The 23,187-nt window shown below is 42.0% G+C and overlaps 1 protein-coding gene across 5 annotated transcripts in view; it reads left to right on the top strand.

Annotated features, from left to right (window-relative positions):
- Positions 1-23,187, top strand: part of MYH10 (myosin heavy chain 10) — a 135,060-nt gene that overhangs the window by 41,155 nt on the left and 70,718 nt on the right. For all 5 annotated transcript variants that reach the window (XM_027131025.1, XM_027131020.1, XM_027131023.1 and 2 more), the window contains exons 5-6: positions 9,216-9,318; positions 15,910-16,002. In XM_027131025.1, the coding sequence (XP_026986826.1) occupies positions 9,216-9,318; positions 15,910-16,002 (196 nt within the window). The remainder of the gene's footprint in view (positions 1-9,215; positions 9,319-15,909; positions 16,003-23,187) is intronic.

The raw sequence follows: 23,187 nt of genomic DNA, 5'->3' as shown, positions 1-23,187 counted from the left end.
TGCTCCGTGGCATGTGGGATCGTCCCGGACGGGGGCACGAACCCGTGTCCCTGCATCGGCAGGCGGACTCCCAACCACTGCGCCACCAGGGAAGCCTCCGCTTTATTATATATTGATCTGTTCATTGCTCTATCCATCTATCAATCCATTTTATTGTTTGTGTTGGGAGGAAAACTTTTCCAGCTTGGGTCCTGTTGTTGGGTGTCTGCAAATTGACAACAGACAAACACGAGGAAAGACGAGGGTGTATTCGCGCATGCGTGTGGGAGTGCTCAGTGATGAGTAACTTGCTGAAAACCAGAAATAAAAGGCTTAAATACTAAATTTAATAAAAGGAGGAGTGCTGTAGGAGGCTTAGGCCTTCTGGGGGAAAGTATGGAGGGTTCTATCAGGCTTTATGATGCCAGTGGACAGCTGAATTTGCACTTCCTGGTGCTAAGGGTCAGACTTCTTCTCCCAATCCGGAAACTCCCTGGGATGGGGGTCCCGTGGCAGCTGTATTTTCAGGAGGCTCTGCTTAAGGTGAGATGGCATTCCTTTCCGTGGCCGCTGATTGTTTAGATAGTTTTCAGTTTAAACTGAAAACCACTTTGATGGGCTGTTAATCCCTTCATCTGATGCATTTGTAAACGTCAGCACACTCCCCCCTAAATACTTCATACATAATGTTAACTAAAGTCCGATATTTACATCTTTATCTTTTGAGATAAAATTTACATATAATGAAATGCACAGATCTGAAGTATATAAGTGCTGAGTTATTTGTGTAACGTAAACCCCTATCAAGGTAGAGAACATTGCCTTTATGATCACCCCAGAAAGTTTCCTCCTGTATCCAGCCAATTCCTACCCTCACTTCTTTTAGCCTCACCATATTTTAATTCTTAGTAATTCTATAATAATCTACCGGTTATGATATTTAATCACAAATAGCTTTTCATGCTTATATCTATTACAAGCTACATTGTGACTTGAGAAATATGAAAATGTTAAACAAGGTATCCCAGACTTAAGAAAATATGATATGTTCCCTGGTGCCTTTGAGGATCCACCAAATAAAGAACTCTAGGAGTATGTGACCTGGGTCTTCTTTCCGCCCCCCCCCGCGGTACACGGGCCTCTCACTGTTGCGGCCTCTCCTGTTGCGGAGCGCAGGCTCAGCGGCCATGGCTCACGGGCCCAGCCGCTCCGCAGCATGTGGGATCTTCCCGGACCGGGGCACGAACCCGTGTCCCCTGCATCGGCAGGCGGACTCTCAACCACTGCGCCACCAGGGAAGCCCAGGTCTTCTTAAGTTTAGTACACAGCTGAGCTAATTAAGATTTCTGTATGAGAATAACTAGTCAGTTTTATTTAGTAGTTATTTTATATTAAGTACCTATGTTTGCAAAGGTATCACAAAGAGAAAATACATTTGGAAGCACCATTTTTTAAAAAAACCAGTACTTAAGTAGTTTGACAGCTCCTGTTTAAGCTCTACTTTTTTAGTCATTTACTCTCTAATTTACTTTTCCCCCAAAAGGATGAACTTGTAAATTACCCTCTGGCCTCATCTGCGTACAGCTCCCCAACTAGCCTTTACTTCTGCAGACTCAGGCCAGGCAGTGTGAGCTCTCCCACTTATGACCAAGCAGGTGGCTTGGATCCTTTATTCTAGTATCCCGGCAAGGACTTCCTTGATCATGGGAGAGCACCCAATGTAATTGGAAGTGAAATCCTGTTAAGAGTGTAATCCTTATGTTGACTTCCCTTCTCATTATAATTAAAATTCACAGTCACCCTTGGTGAAGAAGTTACTCTGTTCTCTAAGCCCCCTTTTAAAGAATACTCTGCTTACATTTTATGACTCTAACTGCTGGTTAACTCTAGTTTTTCTCCTTTTAAGTGTGTTTGTATATAATGTAACAATTGTATTATAAAACAATGGTTGCTTCATATCAGTCTTCTATCAGGATGTGACAGTAGATTTTTTGTTGTTGTTAAGGAATTTTATGTCCTATACAAATATTACATTAAGTGGTAATGATAAGCCATCCTGGATTTCAAACAGTTAGTTGATTCTTGCTATAAGTAACATACCTGAAAAGTTTTAAGTTACCCAAATCGATAGAATTGATTAAATAGCTAAGGCAACCTTGAAATAGACCCCATAAATGTAGTCATCTGATCTTGACAAAGGATCAAAGGCAATACGATGGAGCAAAGATTGTCTCTTTAACAAACGATGCTGGAAGAACGGGACATCCACGTGCAAAAAGAAAAAAAAGAATCTAGACACAGATCTTATACCCTTCACAAAAATGAACTCAAAATGGATCAGAGACCTAAGTGTAAAATGAAAAACCATAAAACTTCTAGAAGATAACATAAGAGAAAACCCAGATGACCTTGGGTGTGGTAATGCCTTTTGTGGTACAAAACCAAAGACATCTATGAAAGAAATAATTGATAAGCTAGACTTCATTAAAATTAAAAACTTCTGCTCTGCAAAAGACAATGTCAAGAGATCAAGAAGATACGCCAGACACGACTGGTAAAGGACTGTTATCCAAAATATGCAGAGAACTCTTAAAAGACTCAACTGTAGGAAAACAACCCAATTAAAGAATGGTCCCAAGACCTTAGCAGACACCAAAGAAGATACACAGATGGCAAAGGAGCACCTGAAAAGATGTTCCACATCATGTCACCACTACACACCTGCTAGACTGGCCAAAATCTGGAACACTGTCAGCATCGAATGCTGCTGAAGATGTGAAGCAACAGGAACCCTCACTAGCTGCTGGTGGGAATGCAGAATGGCGCAGCCACTTTTGAAGACAGGTTGGCGGTTTCTTACAAAACTAAACGTACTCTTACGATACGATCCAGCAATCAGGCAGCTTGGTATTTTCCCAAAGGATTAAAAACTTATATCTACACCAAAACCTGCACTTGAAAGTTTATAGCAGCTTTGTTCATAATTGTCAAAACTCGGAAGCAACCAGGATGTCCTTCAGTAGGTAAATGGATAAATAAACTGTGGTACATCCAGACAACGGAGTATTATTCAGTGCTAAAAAGAAATGAGCTATCAAGCTATGAAAAGACATGGAGGAGCCCTAAGTGCACATCACTAAGTGAAAGAAGCCAATCTGAGAAGGCTACATACCGTATGAGTCCAGCTAGATGACATTCTGGAAAAGGCAAAACCATGAAGATAGTAAGCATCAATAGATCGGTGGTTGCCAGGGGAGTGGGGGGCGGAGGGGAGTTGAATAGGCAGAGCACAGAGGATTTTTAGGGAAGTGAAAATATTCTGTGTGATACTGTAATAGTAGATACAAGGCATTATACACTTGTCCAGACCCCACAGAACACCCAGGGTGAACCCTAATGTAAACTATGAACTTAGGGCTCATCCTACGTAAAAAAATGTACCACTCTGGTGACCGATGTTGATCACAGAGGAGGCTGTGTGCGGGGGTGCAGGGGTTACAAGGGAACTCTCTGTACCTTCCTCTCGATCGTGCTGTAAACCTAAAATTGCTCTAAAAAAAATAGTCTTAAAAAAAATAGCGAAGGCAACAAAAAGTGTGTTGTAGTTAGAAAACCATTGTGTTGTTGGATAGGTTTTTTTGTTTTGTTTTTTGGGGTTTGTCCCAGTTCTACCATGACCCTAAGTCAGACAGTGAGCTTCTCTAGACCTCAGTTTGCTTTTCTAATGACTCTTTGCTTTATGTGTCCTCAAGTCTTAAAACATGGGGGGTTTTAGATCATTGTGGCTGCATCTCAGTGATAGCTATATTATGGGGAACGAGTATGCAAATCAACTTGTAAATAGAAGTCTAAAATGTTCCAGGCAAATGTTGCAGCAAAAGGAACGAACATCTTTGCAAATGTTATCTCCATGGGTCTTTGCAATACCCCTGTCATCTCCATTCACATACCACGGCTGACACTAGCTGGTATTAGTGTTTAATAGAAGACTTGAACCCAAGTCTGTCTCGATCTTCCTAGTAAGCTGCTTTCTAATAGAACGGAGTTTTGAAACTGTAGGAAGTCACTGAGTAGTGCTATATATATATATATGTATATTTATATGTTTATGTAAAATATGTATTTTTCTAATTGAGATTACCTAAAGCAAGAACTTCAGGCAAAGAGTGTTTTTGAAGCTAGACTGGATTTGCTGTTCCAAATAGCCAGAGAGAATAAGAACAAAACCAATTAAGATCTGGGAAAGGAGGGTTCTCTTTGGGGAGATACCCACAGTCCAGAAGGGATTCGGAGAAAGATCTCGGAACTGATCATGCGTTAACCGTCTGCATCAGTGCTTCTCACCACTGTGGTTTTTTATGTTATTGTTTGGATCGCACATTGCTTTGAGAAGCCAGTGAAAGCCACAGATCTCTCTAGAGAACACAAACCCCTTCAGGTTAGAAACTCCTGATCTTTTACATCCTGTGTGTGCTGCAACAGACAACAGGGCACCCCACCCAGCAGGCTGCTTGCTCTGTTCTCCCGTTAACCTTGCACTTGTGCCCCAGAGACCAGCGATGAAACAAGCAGTCCTTTACAGTATAGAACTACTGCATTGGTAGATCTTGTCTCGTTGGTGGAAATGAGGTCAGATTCCCTTTGTCTTCTTCACTCTTTGAGGGCTTGGCCTGTTGTTACCTTTGAGGATTCTCCTCATTTTCTTCAAGAGGAGTCTGCTGAGCTTGCTTTGTGGTTCCCTTGACCGTTTACTTTTTTAAAAAAATATATTTATTTATTTTTGGCTGCGTTGGGTCTTCGTTGCGGCGCGCGGGCTTCTCATTGCCGTGGCTTCTCTTGTTGCAGAGCACGGGCTCTAGGTGCGTGGGCTTCGGTCGTTGTGGTGCACGGGCTTAGTTGCTCCGCAGCCTGTGGGGTCTTCCTGGACCAGGGCTCGAACCCGTGTCCCCTGCATTGGCAGGCGGATTCTTAACCACTGCGCCCCCAGGGGAGCTCTGCCCATTTACTTTTGTTCAAGCTGCTTTATTTCCCCCTTTTCCATCTGGGACAGATGTGCCATTTCCCCTTAAAAAAAACTTTTCTAAGAATTATATTCCTTTGATCCTGCCACGTCTTTCATAGTCAAATCAGAGGTTATCACCTTTTTACTTCTGTCAATTTCTTTATCATCACTGTTGACCATTGTCATAGTTGTTACCACTACTGACATTTATGGAGAAACTTCTGGCTGGGTGCCATGCTGTGCTGTTTACATGCATTATCTCAGTCCTTTGAAGTAACCGGATCTCATTTTAAAGGAGTATAAACTGAGGCTCAGAGAGCCCAGTAACTTGCCCAAAGCCCCATAAGCTAGGAAGTGGTAGATGGGATTTGAATCTAAGTAGGTCACCAGGACACCATGGCCCACTTCTTAACCACTTTACTAACACTATAGAGAGTTTAGTAATTCAAATTCCCTCCTATGTGGTGGGTGAACAGCTGAGTGGACAATAATGGGTAATGTTTACTGACTACTAATTATAAGCTTTAGATGGACTGTATCTTTTTCCTTCACAATAACCTTACGTGTCAGAAGCTATTATCCCCATTTTGAGGTGAGAGTATAAAGCTGTCTCCCCTCTTGGGACCTCAGCCGTAAGGTATTGGAATACATCTGTCTTTGAAGCAATATTTTCTATTAGCCAGAGGTACCTTAGACCTGAAATATGGAAAATGTAGCAGAGTTCATAGGTGGTTGTCAAGTACAGCCAAGTAAGTGTGACAGATGGGGGCAAAAAATGCTTCCAGGACACACTGAAGCATGTCCAGTTGAGAGGGGTTAGCTGAGAAACCTCAGAGGCGAACCACGCTGACGGGTACCAATCACAGCTGTTTTCAAGACAAGTCATCCCCAGGCTCTATGAGGCTCATTTCTTAATATAATGAAAAATTATGTTTGAAACCAACAGCCAACATCATGCTTAGCTTGAAACACTAGGCATTTTGAATAAAGTTAAGAACAAAACAAAGAAAACCGACATCATAGCTCTTACCAAATGACACATGAATAAAATCCAGATTCTTTCCCATGGCTCCAGGGTACATCACATCCACCCCTTCCCACCTCGGCAGGAGGTACTGCCACTGTCTGTCTTGCTAGTTATTTATCTAAATCCTGCACTCCGGCCACCGGTTAGCGGGCCTCTCACCGCTGTGGCCCCTCCCGTTGCAGAGCAACAGGCTCCCGACGCGCAGGCTCAGCGGCCATGGCTCACGGGCCCGGCCGCTCCGCGGCATGTGGGATCTTCCCGGACCGGGGCACGAACCTGCGTCCCCTGCACCGGCAGGCGGACTCCCAACCACTGCGCCACCAGGAAAGCCCTATACCGAGCTTTTTTGTGTTTTGAGGCCTTTGCATTTGTCTTCCCATCCCCCTGGATGCTCTGCCCCAGGCCCTCTCTTGCCTGGTCCTGCTCACCTTTCAGGAGGCTCCTTCCCGCCATGGTATCTCCAGGGAGTTGTCCTTTGCTTTTCTGCCTTTTCCCTTTCAGCCGCCTCCTTGTTCCCTTCGTCGCCTCTCTCACATGTAATTATCCCATTTGTTTTTCTTGTTTACTTTAAGTCTCTGCTGATCTTGAGCTGCACAAGGACCCTGTCCACAGCTCTATCTAGCACTTAAAAGGATGCCTGACACATAGAAGATGATTTGCAAATATGTGTTGAATAAATGAATGAACGAAGATCATTATGTACCAACGGTAGCCAGGTAGAAAATGTAATGGTGGTGAAATTAATAACAGGAACAAAAAATTATTAAATAGAGCTTAGAAATAAATTTGTGTAGGACGTATATTCATTTATTTAACAGATTTCAGCAAGTACCTGCTATGCTAGGCACTGTGACTTAAAAGGTGAATAAGACAAACATGGTCCTTGCCTGTTTTGAACCTAGAGAAATACAGAATTTAACTGAGACAGAGATGAAGCCATCATTTCTCTTAAAAATAGCAGGTGTATTATTTAACTCAAAATTTTGTCTGACTATTTTTATGGGGGTGGCGGGCGGGAGGAGATGGGAGAGGGGTATAGCAGAACAAAATTATTTGAAGTTTATCTGAAAAAAATTAACCTCAGAGACTACTTGATTTATTTTTTAAAGACAGTGATGGGTGCTCTGGTTAGTCATACTTCCAAACTACTGCAGTGTGGTACTGGCTTTGGAATAAGTCATAAGTGTAGGGTAAAGATAACATTTCAGATCGCTGGGTAATCAGTGTCTTGGTCAACCATTGATGTTGGGATGTGGACTGAATCATTTGAGGGGAAAATGAGATTCAATCTTGACCTCAGGCCATACGTTTTTTTTCTTTCAAATTACTTAAAGACTTAGTTGTAAAAGGTGAAACCATCAAAGTCTTGGAAGAAAATATAGATGGTTTTAATAATATAGATGATATAGAAATGAAAATACAGATGGATATAATGTTAGTGCAGGAAAGGCCTTTCTAAGCCTGAATAGCAGGCAGAAACCTTAATAGAAGGTTTGGTGGATTGGAGTACCTAAGAGTAGACTTAGATGGCAAAACAAAGAAGGGGGGACAGTTGTTAATACAACAGTAGATGGTGGTTAATAAGCTTAATATGTAAAATATTCTTAGACACCAGTAAGTGGGTTGTATCTAGAATCATCAAATCTTGGAGCGGGAAAGGGTCTAATCCTATCCCTACATTTTACCAATGATGATGTCCATTTCCAGAGAAGTTAATTTCCTTACTCAAAGCCATACAACTAAGTGATCAATAGGACCCTTTTGCCCAACACCTCGGTGGTGTTTGGGTGCAGAGAGTTAGGGAGGTAATGCAACCAGGAAACCTAAAGGACTCATGTTGGGGACGGTTCAGATAGTACAATTCCAAGTACAATTTCAAGAAAGGGTCAGAGTTCGAAAAAATAGATTTTTAAGCCTTAAATAAAAGAGGCGTAGAGGATCACTAGTTGGCCGTGTGTATAATAACATTCTTGAGTTCCTGGGGTGTTTTTGTTGTTGATTTTTAGAAAATTAATTATATATTACAGTTTTTCATTTTAATCCAAATTGAGATTTTATTCGTTGTCCAGGTAGGTTTGCTTTGCCAGGGTCTTGGGGAACCTCAGGTATTTGATCAGAGAGGCCATAATTCAAGGATCACACTGTATGCTAGCAGCTTGCCTGAATTTCAAGCTTAGTACTGAGTAGAAATAAAAAGCAACCTTTGAAATGTGCCAGCCTCGTTTGAAAATAGAAAACATAGGAAGCGATAGCATTTGTCCCAGTTCATAACAAAATTCGTAGTATTCCTTCATTTTCTCTACAAATTACATCCTGGCTGTGTGTCAACACTGCACAAGGTTACGTGGATTAAAAAGAAACTACACAGGGCTTCCCTGGTGGCACAGTGGTTGAGAGTCCGCCTGCCGATGCAGGGGACACGGGTTCGTGCCCCAGTCCGGGAGGATCCCACATGCCGCGGAGCGGCTGGGGCCGTGAGCCATGGCCGCTGAGCCTGCGCGTCCGGAGCCTGTGCTCCGCAACGGGAGAGGCCACAACGGTGAGAGGCCCGCATACCGCAAAAAAACAAAAAACAAAAAACAAGAAACTACACAAACATACAAATCAGCAAACGCATGGGGCCTTGTCCTTACCTCGGGTGAGGCTGGTGATCACTGTGAAGATGTGTGTATGAGGTATGTACAAGGTGCTGTGTGGGTCTAGGGGAGAGAACCACCGTCAGCCTGGTCTGAGGGATGAGCCAAGAGGGCGTCTAGTGGCCTTGAAGATGCTGTCAGTAATCCGCGGACATCCCAGAGTTCACTCAGCTCCTTCAGATTAAATTGCCTTAACTTAACTGTTTTAGGAATTCTGTTTCCAGTGCTGGATGTGTTTCTGGCGCTGAGGCATTGCTTCACAAACATTCTAATAAACTTCACTTCTCTGGAGGAGCCCCCAATTCCAAGGGAAAAAAAAAAATCGTTGTGAACACTTTCCTCTGTCCCCTTACCGGCATCTACCAAAATAATATTTGGGTTAATTTATGCCATTTAAAAATAATAATTTTCCAACTATTGGTGATAGTTTTTTTTTCTTCTTCTTCCCTACCTATTCTCTTTTTACTTTCTACTAATTCTTGTTCCAACTCAGTTTAATTTTGTCGATTATAGTTTGGGAATGTGTGTGCTGTGCTTTCCGTAAAGCAGCCTGTGTTAATATTTCTTCCAGGGGTGAATCGGGTGCCGGGAAGACAGAAAATACTAAGAAAGTCATTCAGTACCTTGCTCATGTCGCTTCTTCACACAAAGGACGAAAGGACCATAATATTCCTGTAAGTGTTTGTTCTGCTGTTGTTTTTTCAAACCCTTAGATTTATTCTTCTGTAATTTCAGAAACAAGAATCAGAAAGCAAGCGTCCTCAGTGTGCTGCTGTAATTGACAGGTCCCTTGTCTCCGCCACTCCCCACGCAGCAAGGAGGGAGCTAGGGCATCAGGAAATTGTTAGTAACTAGCGATTCCACCAGGGCAAACTGGAATTACGGTTGTAACTCGAAGCCTAATTTCTTACAAAGCTGTGGTGGGGATTGTTAAACATGGATGAGCAGTGCTTAGGAAGGCTTCTTCGTTTCCACCAAAAGATTTGATCCTCAGATATTTTCAGCGCTTCTTCCTGAACCTACAGAGCTACCACCCACAGCAGCCCGAGGGGAGGATAGAAATTGGGGGAGAATTGATGATAGAAAAGGGGTGAGAATGTAAACGTCAGTTATCCTTAATCTGTAGGTATGAGAAGTAGTAGTTAACACTCCCTGAGAGATGCCAGGCGTACCAGCTTTCACGGTTCTAAACCGCACATTGACTTTGTGCTTTGGATGTGGCTTTACCGCTAGGAAAAGACCCAAACTCGCTAACGTTTGCATTTATCTGTTTGTAACGAGCAGCAGGAATCACCTAAACCAGTGAAACACCAGGCAAGTGCTTTTCTTTATGCTTCTTAAGTCATGAGTGTTTGCACTAATTTCTGTCTTTGGATTGAATCTCTACTAGAAACAGATACCATTAGTTCTGAGCAACGTCTCCTATGAACAAAATATTGAGTTTTGAAATTGTGTTGCTTTGAGGCTTATTCTTTCCTGAGAAGCAGCATGCCCGTTTGCTTTACCTTTGTTTTCTAGAGGAATTTTAATATTTATTTACCCTTTCATCATGACATTGAATCATACGTTCATGAAGCCTGTAAACTTAGGGTTTCACGTGTCAGTTACCAGGTGGAATTACTTTAATGCTCCCTAAACAGGTGGAAACCTAACTTTATGCCACACGTTAAATTTTGAATTTGGGGGCTGCAGCTCGAAAAGTTGCAACTTAAAAAAAATTCTGATCTGTTAACCTTGTAGGGCCTGGTAAGTGTTTTAACCCCAAAGCCTCGTTGTATTTAATACATAAATTTAGGATTTTCTTTATCCAGGGCAAGTAGCAGAGGAATGTTATTCTCCCTAATTGTCAGGTGCCCGCCTTTTAGCTCCGCAGAGCATAGCAGTGAACAAACCATGGACCGGAGCATTTCCTGCTACTTGGCAAGAGAGGGAGGGCGGAGCTGAGCCAGATGCCTTGGATAGAATGGGACGTCTGTACTTGGACAGCCCATTCCCTCGCACTGGAACGGTTCTGGTGTGTCTTCCACAAGCATAGTGGTGCAAAGCTAGCATAAAGCAAGAAACGATCGTGTTATGAAAACAATCTCTTAACATAAACGATCAGAAACATCTAAAGGAATAGTCCCAGATACTGAGACGTTCAGATATCTTTTTTAGAATTCTTAAGAAATTCTCAGACACTAAAGCTGTACTATACCTATGAAGGCCCAGGATGTCCTTTTGCTTTTAGCTGTAGACCAGACCAGTGATAATGCATTGGGAGGATGAATGAAATAATCATTATCCTATATGATATTTAAAGGCTTCTTTGCCAGTTAAAGAAGGAATCTCTAGACCAGCAACCAGCTTTTCTTTGTGTTTTAGAGTACATGCTAAATGACCCTTTAATATGTACTTAGATCACTAGCAAAATAGTGTTAAATAGTTAACGTACAGATTTCGTTTTTCCAAATCCTCTGTGGATTACATAAATCATCATTGTTAACATTTTGTTTCGATGTCATCTTAAACTACAGAGCGGATCCCTGTGGTGTGTGAGTAGCATGCCTACCCCTAGATTTTACTTTGAGTCAAATGAACCCCCGTAAGCAGGTATCCTCCAAGAAGGCGAGGCGACAGCTTCTCTGGGCCGTGCTGCACTGTCATTACCGATTTGCATGTCTTGTTGCATGTTCGCACTCTGCGCAGAATCTTCCATGCTGCTTTCCCCAAGGTTATGTTGAAGCTAGTCAAGTAGTAGCTGTGCCATGTTTTTAGAAACATGAGAAGACTGCTGGTTCTCAATTACTTTTTCTTCCCCAGCGCACCTGAGGAATATGAGATACTCCTGAGCATAGGGACTGCTCACACCCTGGAGAGGGTTGAGTCGAGAACTTACTTCTCTCCCCACACCCCCTGCCCTTCCCGGGCGCCCGCAGGCATGCCTTCCTCGCCCCATTTTGAGGATGACTGCCGCAAAGTAATGGTTATACTTTGCAAAGGCAGTGTTTCTCTGGGTTTAATATCACTGGTTTCCAAATTTATGTTGACCTTTATTGGCAAAACTCAGATTCCCAGGAAGAGTTTGTGTCAATTGCTAGCATTTTATCACTAAACAGCAGTATAAATTGTAAAAACAAAGTGGAAGGCATTTGTAGGCTCCTGATTTTGTGAGTCTTTGTCTCTTTGCTCATTCTTTTTTTTAAATAACTCTATTAAGATTTAAATTCATGTCCCATAAAATTCACTCCTTTAAAGTGTACAGGTCAGTGGGTTTTTTTTTTTTTCAGTGTATTCCCAGAGTTATGCAATTATCACTACAATCAATTTTAGAACATTTTCATCACCCCCAAAAGAAACCGTATACCTATTAGGAATCACCTTCCATGTTCCCCCAGCCCCTGGAAATCCCTCATCTACTTCCTGTCTCTCTGAATCTGCCTATTCGGGGTATTTTATACGAACGGAATCATATAATATGTGGTTCTCACTGTGCATAATGTTTTCAAGGTTCATCCATGCTGGAGCTTGTGTAAGTGCTGCATTCCTTTTTGTGGCCAAATAATAACCTGTTCTATTAAATTTGTCACGTTCTGTTTATCCCTTCACCAGTTGATGGCCATTTGGATTGTTTCCACTTTGGCACCAATACGAATGATGCTGCAATATATAAGTTTTCACGTAGCCATACATTTTCAGTTCTCTTGGGTGTATACCTAGGAGTGGAATTGCTGGATTGTGGTAATTTTCTGTTTAACATTTTGAGGAGCTGCCCAACTTTTCCATAGAGGCTGCACCACTTTACATTCCCCGCAGTGTTTGAGGGGGCCAGTTTCTCCATATCCTGGGCAACACTTGTCATTGTCTTTTTATTAAGGCCATCCTAGCAGTGCGAAGTGACCGATTTTTTTTATGTTTACCTTATAACTTCATTATAGAAATAGGAACAAATGTAAGAAATAAATTTTCAAAGTTAAGGTCACAGTATTTAAGAAGTAAACCATTTACCTCTCAACTTTTACTTACCATAACAAAATGAGTCCTCGTTTGGCTTAATGCCCCGGCCAACAGCAAGTACAGCTCCAGTGCCCATATTCCCTCATCGTAGGTCCCTGTTACAGACCCTCGATGTCTGGCACAGTGTTCAGGGCCACTCCAAAGCCTGGACGTGGTACGATTTCAGAGCAGGTTTGAGGATGACTAATTTCTTAGACTGGACCATCCCCGGGGAATGACCCCTTCAAGCCAGCCCACCTGCCCACTGACTCCTAAGTCATCCACCTCTAGATGGCAGCTTCCGGATGACTCTTATCTACTGGTCTAAACTGCCTTGAACTAAGACAAAAAGGTGATAGATAGCAGGTAACAAGCACAGAAACTAGAGCCTGCCACTCGAGATGAGAGTCTGGTTCTAAACATGGCGATTGACTGCTGCCGCCAGCTTCCAACCGTACTCTGCGGTCAGTGGGACACCTGCAGCTTTGCCCATCAGGCCTACAGGTGCAGCAAGAGTCCAGCCCGAGTCCCCTTGCTGGCTGAACTGGAGTTTTGAAAGAGGTGTATGTATATATATAATTTTTTTTTTAACCAATTTAAAACTCATCCTATATCTATCATATAGCAAGTGTATATAATACACTGTGTAATAAACACAAGGGTATAGTTTTCATCACGATTGGTAAACCTTTAAAGCATCGTATCATTCTAAATACTTAGAACTTTAAAACTCATTTAAATAGCTAATGCTGATTTCTTTTCCCCACATTCGCAAGTGACATTTCTCATTACTGTATAGAATAGAAAAGGGACATTGCCCATCCGAGTCCCAGCAGAGAGGTTAGCACTTAGTCACTGTCCCCTGATGGTTTGTAAATGGCTTCATAATTTGGTTGAGAGCTGTTAGCCCTGTTTATCTAAATGTGAAATTATTCAAGGCAGAAATGGTCAAATTTTCGTGGTAATTTCTTAAAGATCATTTTTGTGTGTTTTATGATATTAGCTCTGTGTCAAGCTCTTTGTGATTCATTTATGAGTTTTTGAGATCTTTACTTGGTCTCAATGATGTCAAAAATCCATTGGAAGAGAAGTACCACCACATTCCTGTTAATGTTGTGTCCTTCAAAGCAGGGACCCAGGCCTGTGGTTATGACAGTGATTACGAGGACCCTTAACCCAAATCTTACTTCCACCTCTGGCTCACCACCATCCCCTCCCCAAATACTGCTAGAATGTCTTCGGACCGCTGATTACCATCCATTCAGCAAACGTTCACAGAGCATCATTTTGGCGTGATACTGACTAACCTCGTGTAGGGTATAGAGCCGGTGCCTTTAAGCCAAGAGAAGAAAGAATGGAACCAGGATCAGTGGATCCCATGCACACACGTGCGTGTACACACACACGTGCGCATACACACGCAAAGGAGAAAAGAATCTATAAACTTGACCCAGGGTTCTTGGAGCCGTGTCTAGGGAATATTAAAATGTATATAATATTTGTTCTACCTCCAAGTTAGGAAAATATTTTAAAGGTAGATTACTATTGAAAGTATTTTTATTATGATTTGGTAGGATAGTGTGTAATTTTAAGGAATCTGTATTCTGACTCCTTGATCTAACCGTAGGAGTGTCAGGTAAAGGCAGTGCCCCACTTATCAAGTCCGGGTTTTTCTGACAGTTTCTACGCCCCGATCACACAGATTGAGTGAGGTTAAGGGATTCTAGAGCCCAAATCGTTACTGCGGTGCCAGTGCACCGAGAGCTTTGTGAGATGCTAGCACAGGCGCAGTGATGGCCGTGGCCGCTAACCTCCAGGGGAGGCTGTGCTTCTGCGTCACAGCACAACGGCTGCTGTTCGTAGTGATGACTGTCAGCCATTAACGTTGGTTCAGGACACCATGTTTAAGAAACTCTGATAGCATGTAGCGTTTAGAAAATTTACATCAGAAGTAGTCTGGTGTCTTGAAGTCCATAAACGGGAAGATCCCCCATACAGGGAGCATATTATCTAAAGCCAGGAATGGGAGTTGATGCCACGTATGACATTCACATGGCAGGACTGGTTCCTGGCTGGTTTCAGTTGAACACAATAGTAGACTATAGATAAAACCTGGGAAAAGAATCCAGACAATGGGACAGTCCACATAAATGCTCCAGAGTAGACGTGTAACACTGCAGCGCCTCACTGTGTCACGTGCTTCAGGAACATTTCCTACCCTTTCATTGGAGGGAACCACACCTGGGTCAGATGCCGAGACTGCACGTGTGGCATAGGTCTGTTCCCGATTTTGGAGTCGATGGTAGTGTAATACGTCACAGGGCAGGTGGCCATTAATTTTAAAATCTTATGTGAGCTTCCTTGTACTCTGTTTTTGCTTAGAGCATCACAGTAGCTAGCAGTTTTTATCCTTTCTTGAGGTCTAGTGTACTGTGGGTATTTTAAAATACAGGGGTAAGATTTGTGTTTGGAAAGAGCAGATTTATTTAAGTCCTACAGTGTAATTCTGAAATTACATTCCAGGGATACAGAAATGCCTCATGCTTCCCCATGCAGCCTTCTGTTGTGTTTCATGATTAAAGCATATATATACTTAACGTATTTTGTTTGTAAAATCTGTTTTATAGCTTAATTTGCATATAAGTAATGACCATTATACCAAATACAGTAAACTTAGCTTTTTAACTATGTGCAAGAATTCAGGAGCATCGCCATCTTTGTCGTCTCTGAAACCGGAGATGAGGACATTGCCCTGTCTACATCATTAAGATGTTATGTGAAACCCTTGGAAAAATGGCAAGTCTTATTACCAGTACAGTGGAAATTATTAGAATTTGCTGCCTTAAATCTTTGGAACGAGGCAAAGTAGAAATAAGCAGGAGTATAAGTATTAATATGTCCTTAATTGAAGTATCATGCTAAATTTCATTTCATGAAAACCAGCTGGCTTTATTTTAAAAATTCTCCACTTAATTTATGTGCCCCGTCCTTAAATTTACCATCACTGTGCAATGTGACATTTTCTTCTCCTTGTGAGCACATGATAGATGCTAATTTTTTCCTTTAGCAGAGCCCATAAGACCAAGGTAAGAAGCCAACAACAAAGTTTGCTGGATGGCAAATAAAATGAAAATACTGAGCAAAAGAGGCAGTGTTTGGTTTTGCTTTGTTTTTTTTTTTTCCCTGAGGACTGGAGTAGACATGTTAGATTAACATATATTTGCTTTTATTTGTGTGTGTGTGTGTGTGTGTGTGTGTGTGTGTGTGTGTGTGTGTGTAATGTCTTTTAGGGGGAACTTGAACGGCAGCTTTTGCAAGCAAATCCAATCCTGGAATCATTTGGAAACGCAAAGACTGTGAAAAATGATAACTCATCTCGTTTTGTAAGTTTAAAAGCACCAGAAACTTTTCATTCCTCAGACTTCTAGTTGAATGTCTACCATGATTAAGCAAATCAAGTACTTTCCTTCCTAACAGATGTAGTAGGGAACAGGGCTGTCCAACAGAAATACGATGCAAGTCACGTGTAATTAACATTTTCCTAGAAGTCACATTTTAAAAAGCAAAACAAATGGGAAAGTAATTTTAATCATATGTTTATTATAGATAGTTATGTATTATTCTGTGGATGTATAATTATATAACCTCTCTGAACTTATTTCTTCGTGTTTGATTGGGGACGATATGTAATTATGAGGTTGGCGTGGAGATTAAATGAGATGCGTGCTGAATACTTAACACAGAGCCAGGCACAGTGAACACTCAACAGGCGAAGTTGGAATTGGATGTGGTAAATTGTTCTTTTCGTACATTACCATTTCTATGGGGTGTGGACCTCAGAATAATTTGTCCCTCACATTTTGTCTCCTCAAAAATTTCCTCTCAGCCGTTCGACTTCCTTAATTCGCTGAAAGCTTTACTTTCTTCGTCAGCCCGACCGGCTTGCACGCCTAGTCTGGGGACGTTATCCTGAGTGACAGCCGGCTCAGTGTGACTTACGGGACACAGCCCTCCCCTTTCCAGCTGCTTAGAGTCGACACTTTAATAGCAAATCATTCAACTTCTGTTATTTCTACTTAAGTAATTCGAGTTAATTCTATGTTTTTCCTCCCTTCTCTGATATTAGACGTCTTGGTTAAAGTTAAGAAGGCCAGAATCAGAGACTTCAATTCTAACAATCCCTTGATGGGCAGTTTCTGGAAATCGGGTTCACTGTGACATTCTTTACTCTGGGTCCGCACGTTAATCTCCTGACGATGTGGTTTCTGTGATTAGGAGATGCCACCAGATCACAGAGGACCCAGGAAATACAAAGGTAGCTAGATAACCCTCTGTATGCCTTTGCCCGGGCCGCCAAAACAGAGCACCACAGACTGGGTGGCTTAAACAATAGACATGTATTTTCTCACAATTGGAGGAAGTCTGGGATCAAGGTGTTGGCAGGGTTGGTTTCTTCCGAGGCCTCTCTCCTTGGCTTGTGGACGGCCGTCTCCTGTGAATTCACGTGCTCTTCCCTCTGCATGTGTCTGTGTCCGTTCTTCTCTCATAAGACCCCAGTCATATTGGATCCGGCCCACCCTAGTGACCTCATTTTAGCTTAATTACATCTGTGAAGACCCTTTCTTTAAACACAGTCATGCTCTGAGCTACTAGAGGTTAGAACTTCAACATATGGATTTGGGGGTGGGGGGACGATTCAGCCCGTAACACCCTCAGAGGTAGTTTAAGTGCAAGAGACTTTAGCCAAGTTATGTAAGAAGTATGGGACTGTTTGCTTGGAATATTGTTTATTCCCAGTAAGATAAAATCTGAAGATTTGCTTAATCCAAGTTCATTTAGTAATTATTCTAGCTTTTTCTGTACAAAGTGGGATAACAAATGTGCCCGTGTCAGTAGGAAGCATGGCTGTGACTTTTGGCTCTGGGGAAACGGAGCTGCTTTGTGAGTTTCTATCATTCTGTGGACCGTCAGCACTGAGCTGGAGCCACAATTAGATCTGGAATTCTTCCTCCTGAAAGCCCTGTGTTTAGTGGCTGTGTCCTGGGACGGGAGACACAGTGAGCTACCAGCTTTGGTATGTGAATCTCCGTGAAGATTTTCAAGGACTTCTTAGTGGAAAATGTTTTCTTTTACCACATAAATCAAGTTACCAGTCTATTCTGATTTCTAGCCCACCCCCCCCAAACCACACTCTAAATTCAAGAAAAACACTTTTGTACCCATTTGTCTCATTTTTGCCTAGAAAAGATAAATTGCTACTAAGCAGTCCTGTGTGTCCTTTGGTAAAGAATGTAGTGATTCTGTTACTAAGTGGTAAAGATTCATCTACTGAGGTTTTTGTGTTTGGGACAGACAGACGTGTTGCTATGTAACAAATTCCCCTGAGACCTAGTGACGTAAAACGTTTATCGTCTCAGCGTTTCTGAGTGCTGGTTCTGGCCCGTGGTCTCCCGTGAGGTCGTCATTACTGTGTGATTGGCTAGCGCCGAGGCATCTGAACGCCTGCTGAGGCTGGAGGAGCTTCCCAGCTTACTTGGGTAGCTTTTGGCAAGAAGCCTCAGTTCCACACCTCAGTGGCCTCTCTGCCACATGACGCTTGCTCACGACATGGCAGCCGGCATCCCCCAGAGCAGGTGACCCGAGTACCAGAAGGTAGGGGTTACTGAGGCCATCTTGGAAGTTGGCTACCAGAGATCATTAGATTTCCATATTGACGTATGTAGGTTACAATCCGTAATTTGCATGACTCTAGATCGCTGGTTCTCATTTTGGGGTCCCCTGGGGATCCCACGTTTGACGTCTTGTGGGTGGAGGCCAGGGATGTTGCTAAACATCCTACAATGTACAGGACAGGCCCCACAACAGAATTATCCCCAAATGTCAGTTATATGGAGGTTGAGAAACTCTGCTCTAGTTCGTTCCTTTAACTTGTAGTCTAAATTAAGCTGATCACTTTTTGAAATTCATTTGCAGAGCAATTACTATACTTAAGTCTCCTTAATGCTTGTTATTGACGCATCCTGTTCCAAAGGCTGATAAAATAATTCTGGTGGGAACTTCTTTTACATTCTACTGGTGGGAAGAATTTCTTAGATTGTTTCCTAGCAAGATTGATTCTAGCAAGAATCACCCATTCAGTGTGAATTCTCAACAAACCCTGATTCAGCTGAGGTTCCACCTTCCAAAGTGCTGTACTACTGAATAATCATCATTAAGTATGCTCAATCTAATATAGTAAAAGCTAATCTTTTTTTTTTTTTTTGGAGTATAATTGCTTCACAACGCTGTGTTAGTTCCTGCTGCACGATGAAGTGAATCAGCCATAGGCATACATATATCCCATCCCTCTTGGACCTCCCTCCCACCTCCACCCCCATCCCACCCATCTAGGTCATCACAGAGCACTGAGCTGAGCTCCCTGCGCTATACAGCAGGTTCCCACTAGCTATCCATTTTACACATGGTAGTGTATATATGTCAATCCTAATCTCCCAATTCGTCCCACCCTCCCCTTATGCCCCTGTGTCCACATGTCTGTTCTCTACGTCTGTGTCTCTATTCCTGCCCTGCAAATAGGTTCATCTGTACCATTTTTCTAGACTCCACATATATGCGTTAATATACGATATTTGTTTTTCTCTTTCTGACTTACGTCACGCTGTGTGACAGACTCTAGGACCAACCACATCTCTACAAATGACCCAATTTCGTTCCTTTTTATGGCTGAGTAATATTCCATTGTATATATGTACCACATCTTCTTTATCCACTCCTCTGTTGATGGACACTTGTTTCCATGTCCTGGCTATTGTAAATACTGCTGCAATGATCATTGGAGTGGATGTGTCTTTTTGAATTATGGTTTTCTCAGGGTATATGCCCAGTAGTGGGATGGCTGGGTCATATACTAGTTCTATTTTTAGTCTTTTAAGGAACCTCCGTACTGTTCTCCATAGTGGCTGTACCAATTTACATTCCCGCCAACAGTGCAAGAGGGTTCCCTTTTCTCCACACCCTCTCCAGCATTTATTGTTTGTGGATTTTTTTTTTTTTTTTTTTTTTTTTTTGAGGGCTTTCTCCAGTTGCAGAGAGCGGGGGCCACTCTTCATCGCGGTGCGCAGGCCTCTCACTGTCACGGCCTCTCCCGTTGTGGAGCACAGGCTCCAGACGCGCAGGCTCAGTAGTTGTGGCTCACGGGCTTAGTCGCTCCGCGGCATGTGGGATCCTCCCAGACCAGGGCCCGAACCCGTGTCCCCTGCATCGGCAGGCAGACTGCCAACCACTGCGCCACCAGGGAAGCCCCTGTGGATTTTTTGATGATGGCCATTTTGACAGGTGTGAGGTGATACCTCACTGTAGTTTTGATTTGCATTTCTCTAATGGTTAGTGATGTTGAGCATCCTTTCATGTGTTTGTTGGCAATCTGTATATCTTCTTTGGAGAAATGTCTATTTAGGTCTTCTGCCCATTTTTGGATTGGGTTGTTTGTTTTTTTGATATTGAGCTGCATGAGCTGCTTGTAAATTTTGGAGATTAATCCTTTGTCAGTTGCTTCATTTGCAAATATTTTCTCCCATTCTGAGGGTTGTTTTTTCGTCTTGTTTATGTTTTCCTTAGCTGTGCAAAAGCTTTTAAGTTTCATTAGGTCCCATTTGTTTGTTTTTATTTCCATTTCTTGAGGAGGTGGGTCAAAAAGGATCTTGCTGTGATTTATGTCATAGAGTGTTCTGCCTATGTTTTCCCCTAAGAGTTTTATAGTGTCTGGCCTTACATTTAGGTCTTTAATCCATTTTGAGTTTATTTTTGTGTATGGTGTTAGGGAGTGTTCTAATTTCATTCATATGGTAGTTCTATTTTTAGTTGTTTTTTTTGGTTGTTTTTGCGATATGCAGGCCTCTCACTGTTGTGGCCTCTCCCGTTGCGGAGCGCAGGCTCAGCGGCCATGGCTCATGGGCCCAGCCGGTCCGCGGCATGTGGGATCTTCCCGGACCGGGGCACGAACCTGTGTCCCCTGCATCGGCAGGCGGACTCTCAACCACTGTGCCACCAGGGAAGCCCTATTTTTAGTTTTTTGAGGAACCTCCATACTGTTCTCCATAGTGGCTGTATCAATTTACATTCCCACCAACAGTGCAAGAGGGTTCCCTTTTCTCCACACCCTCTCCAGCATTTATTGTTTGTAGATTTTTTGATGATGGCCATTTTGACAGGTGTGAGGTGATACCTCATTGTAGTTTTGATTTGCATTTCTCTAGTAATTAGTGATGTTGAGCATCTTTTCATGTGCCTCTTGGCCATGTGTATGTCTTCTTTGGAGAAATGTCTATTTAGGTCTTCTGCCCATTTTTGGATGGGGTTGTTTGGGGTTTTTTTGATATTGAGCTGCATGAGCTGTTTTATATATTTTGGGGATCAATCCTTTGTCAGTTGCTTCATTTGCGAAATTTTCTCCCATTCTGAATGTTGTCTTTTTGTCTTGTTTATGTTTTCCTTTGCTGTGCAAAAGCTTTTAAGTTTAATTAGGTCCCACTTGTTTATTTTTGTTTTTATTTTCATTACTCTAGGAGGTGGGTCAAAAAAGATCTTGCTGTGATTTATGTCAAAGAATAGTTTTCCTCTAAGAGTTTTACAGTATCAGGTGTTACATTTAGGTCTTTAATCCATTTTGAGTTTATTTTTGTGTATGGTGTTAGGGAGTGTTCTAATTTCATTCTTTTACATGTAGCTGTTCAGTTTTCCACTGCCTCGCTTATTGAAGAGACTGTCTTTTCTGCATTGTATATTCTTGCCTCCTTTGTCATAGATTAGGTGACCGTAGGTGCATGGGTTTATCTCTGGGCTTTCTATCCGGTACCATTGATCTATATTTCTGTTTTTATGCCAATACCATACTGTCTTGATTACTGTAGCTTTGTAGTATAAAAGCTAATCTGTTTAGAAAAGATTTTTGATTAAGGCAGTATTCTTAGCTATTCATTCAACCAAGAAACAAACATATCTTTAATATTGACTTTGGGCTTTAATTCTTAGAAAGTCAACTTTATATTGATACGTACAGTATTTTTTTAAAGAGTTTAGTAGCCAGCTACTATTACCATAAGGCATTAACTGCACAGTACAACAAGAACTTGATCTTAGCAGGTCCATAAAGAATAGTGAAGTAATTAGTTCCGTTGACTGACTCATGTTCAGTTAAAACACCCTTTAGCAGTTTCCTGTGGGTGTTGCCAACACTGTTTCTCAGGGGGTTAGAGAGTAGCCAGTGTAGGCTCATTTTTAAATTAAATTTTATTAATTTAGATTTTTTGTTGTGCATTTCAGTTAACTGTTAAGCACCTATCCTTTGCCAGGCACTGTGCTGCTTGCTTGTTATCTCCACTGGATGTCTAATGGATTTCTTGAATTAACAAATGGAACTTTTTTTCTTCGTTCAAAATTTCTTTTTTTAAGTCTGACGTCAGTAAATGGTACCATCAAGTACCCAGTTGCTTAAACTTAAAAACAACAAAACCTAGAAAAACAAAATACCTAGGAATCATCCTTGACTGAGCCTTTTTCTCAGGGCCCATGTCCAAGCCAGGAGTGAATTTTGTGGTTCCACCTCCAGGACGTATTTCACATCTGTCCACGTTTCTCCTTCTCCCTTCCTTAAACTCCTTGTTCGTCTCAAACCTGGTCTGAGGAGGTTTCCTCTATATCCTCTATCCCGGTCTCCTGCTGATTTCCCTTGTAGCACAGTCTGTAGTCGGCACTCTGCTCATCTGTGATCTCTCTCCTGCTAGCATGTAGGATCTCTGGCGGTAGGGACCCCATCCACATTGCTCTCTGGATCCTTAGTTGCCTCTGCCTGCCACGTGTAAGTACATAGTAGGTATATGTATTTATGGAATCCATTGTTACAGCGTGGTTACCCACTAAGCACTTGACACTCTTCTATGCCCTGGGAATATATCAGTGCACAAAACAAAGGTCTGCAGCCTCACAGAGCTCACCTTCAGTTGAGTTTTACCTTTAATGTGTTTTTGATGACATGCCATCATGTACAGTTGAGCTCAGGGAGTGTTGCACGTGCCAGGCTCTCTGAGAATACGCATGCCCCAGTTTTTTGGTTTTTTTTTTAATTGAAGCATAGTTGATTTACAATATCATGTTAGTTTCAGGTGTACAGCAAAGTGATTCAGTTACACATTTTTTTCATATTCTTTTCCATTATAGGTTATTACAAGATATTGAATATCGTTCCCTGTGCTATACAGTAAATCCTTGTTGCTTATCTGTTTTATATGTAGTAGTGTGTATCTGTTAGTCCCATACTCCTAATTTATCCCTCCCCACCCTTCCCTTTTGGTAACCGTAAGTTTGTTTTCTATTTCTGTGAGTCTGTTTCTGTTTTGTAAATAAATTCATTTGTATTATTTTTTAGTTCCACATATAAGCAACATCGTGTAATGTGTCTTTCTCTCTCTGACTTACTTCGCTCAGTATGATAATCTCTGGGTCCATCCATGTTGCTGCAAATGGCAATGTTTCATTCTTTTTTATGGATGAGTAGTATTCTGTTGTATACA

Source organism: Aethalodelphis obliquidens, unplaced genomic scaffold (genome assembly GCF_003676395.1).
Source record: "Aethalodelphis obliquidens isolate GAN/ISIS:26980383/991018 unplaced genomic scaffold, ASM367639v1 scaffold38, whole genome shotgun sequence".
In the NCBI taxonomy this organism is placed as follows: domain Eukaryota; kingdom Metazoa; phylum Chordata; class Mammalia; order Artiodactyla; family Delphinidae; genus Aethalodelphis; species Aethalodelphis obliquidens.
The sequence above is the reverse complement of the archived record's forward strand: the minus strand, read 5'-3'. Positions and strand labels throughout refer to the sequence as shown.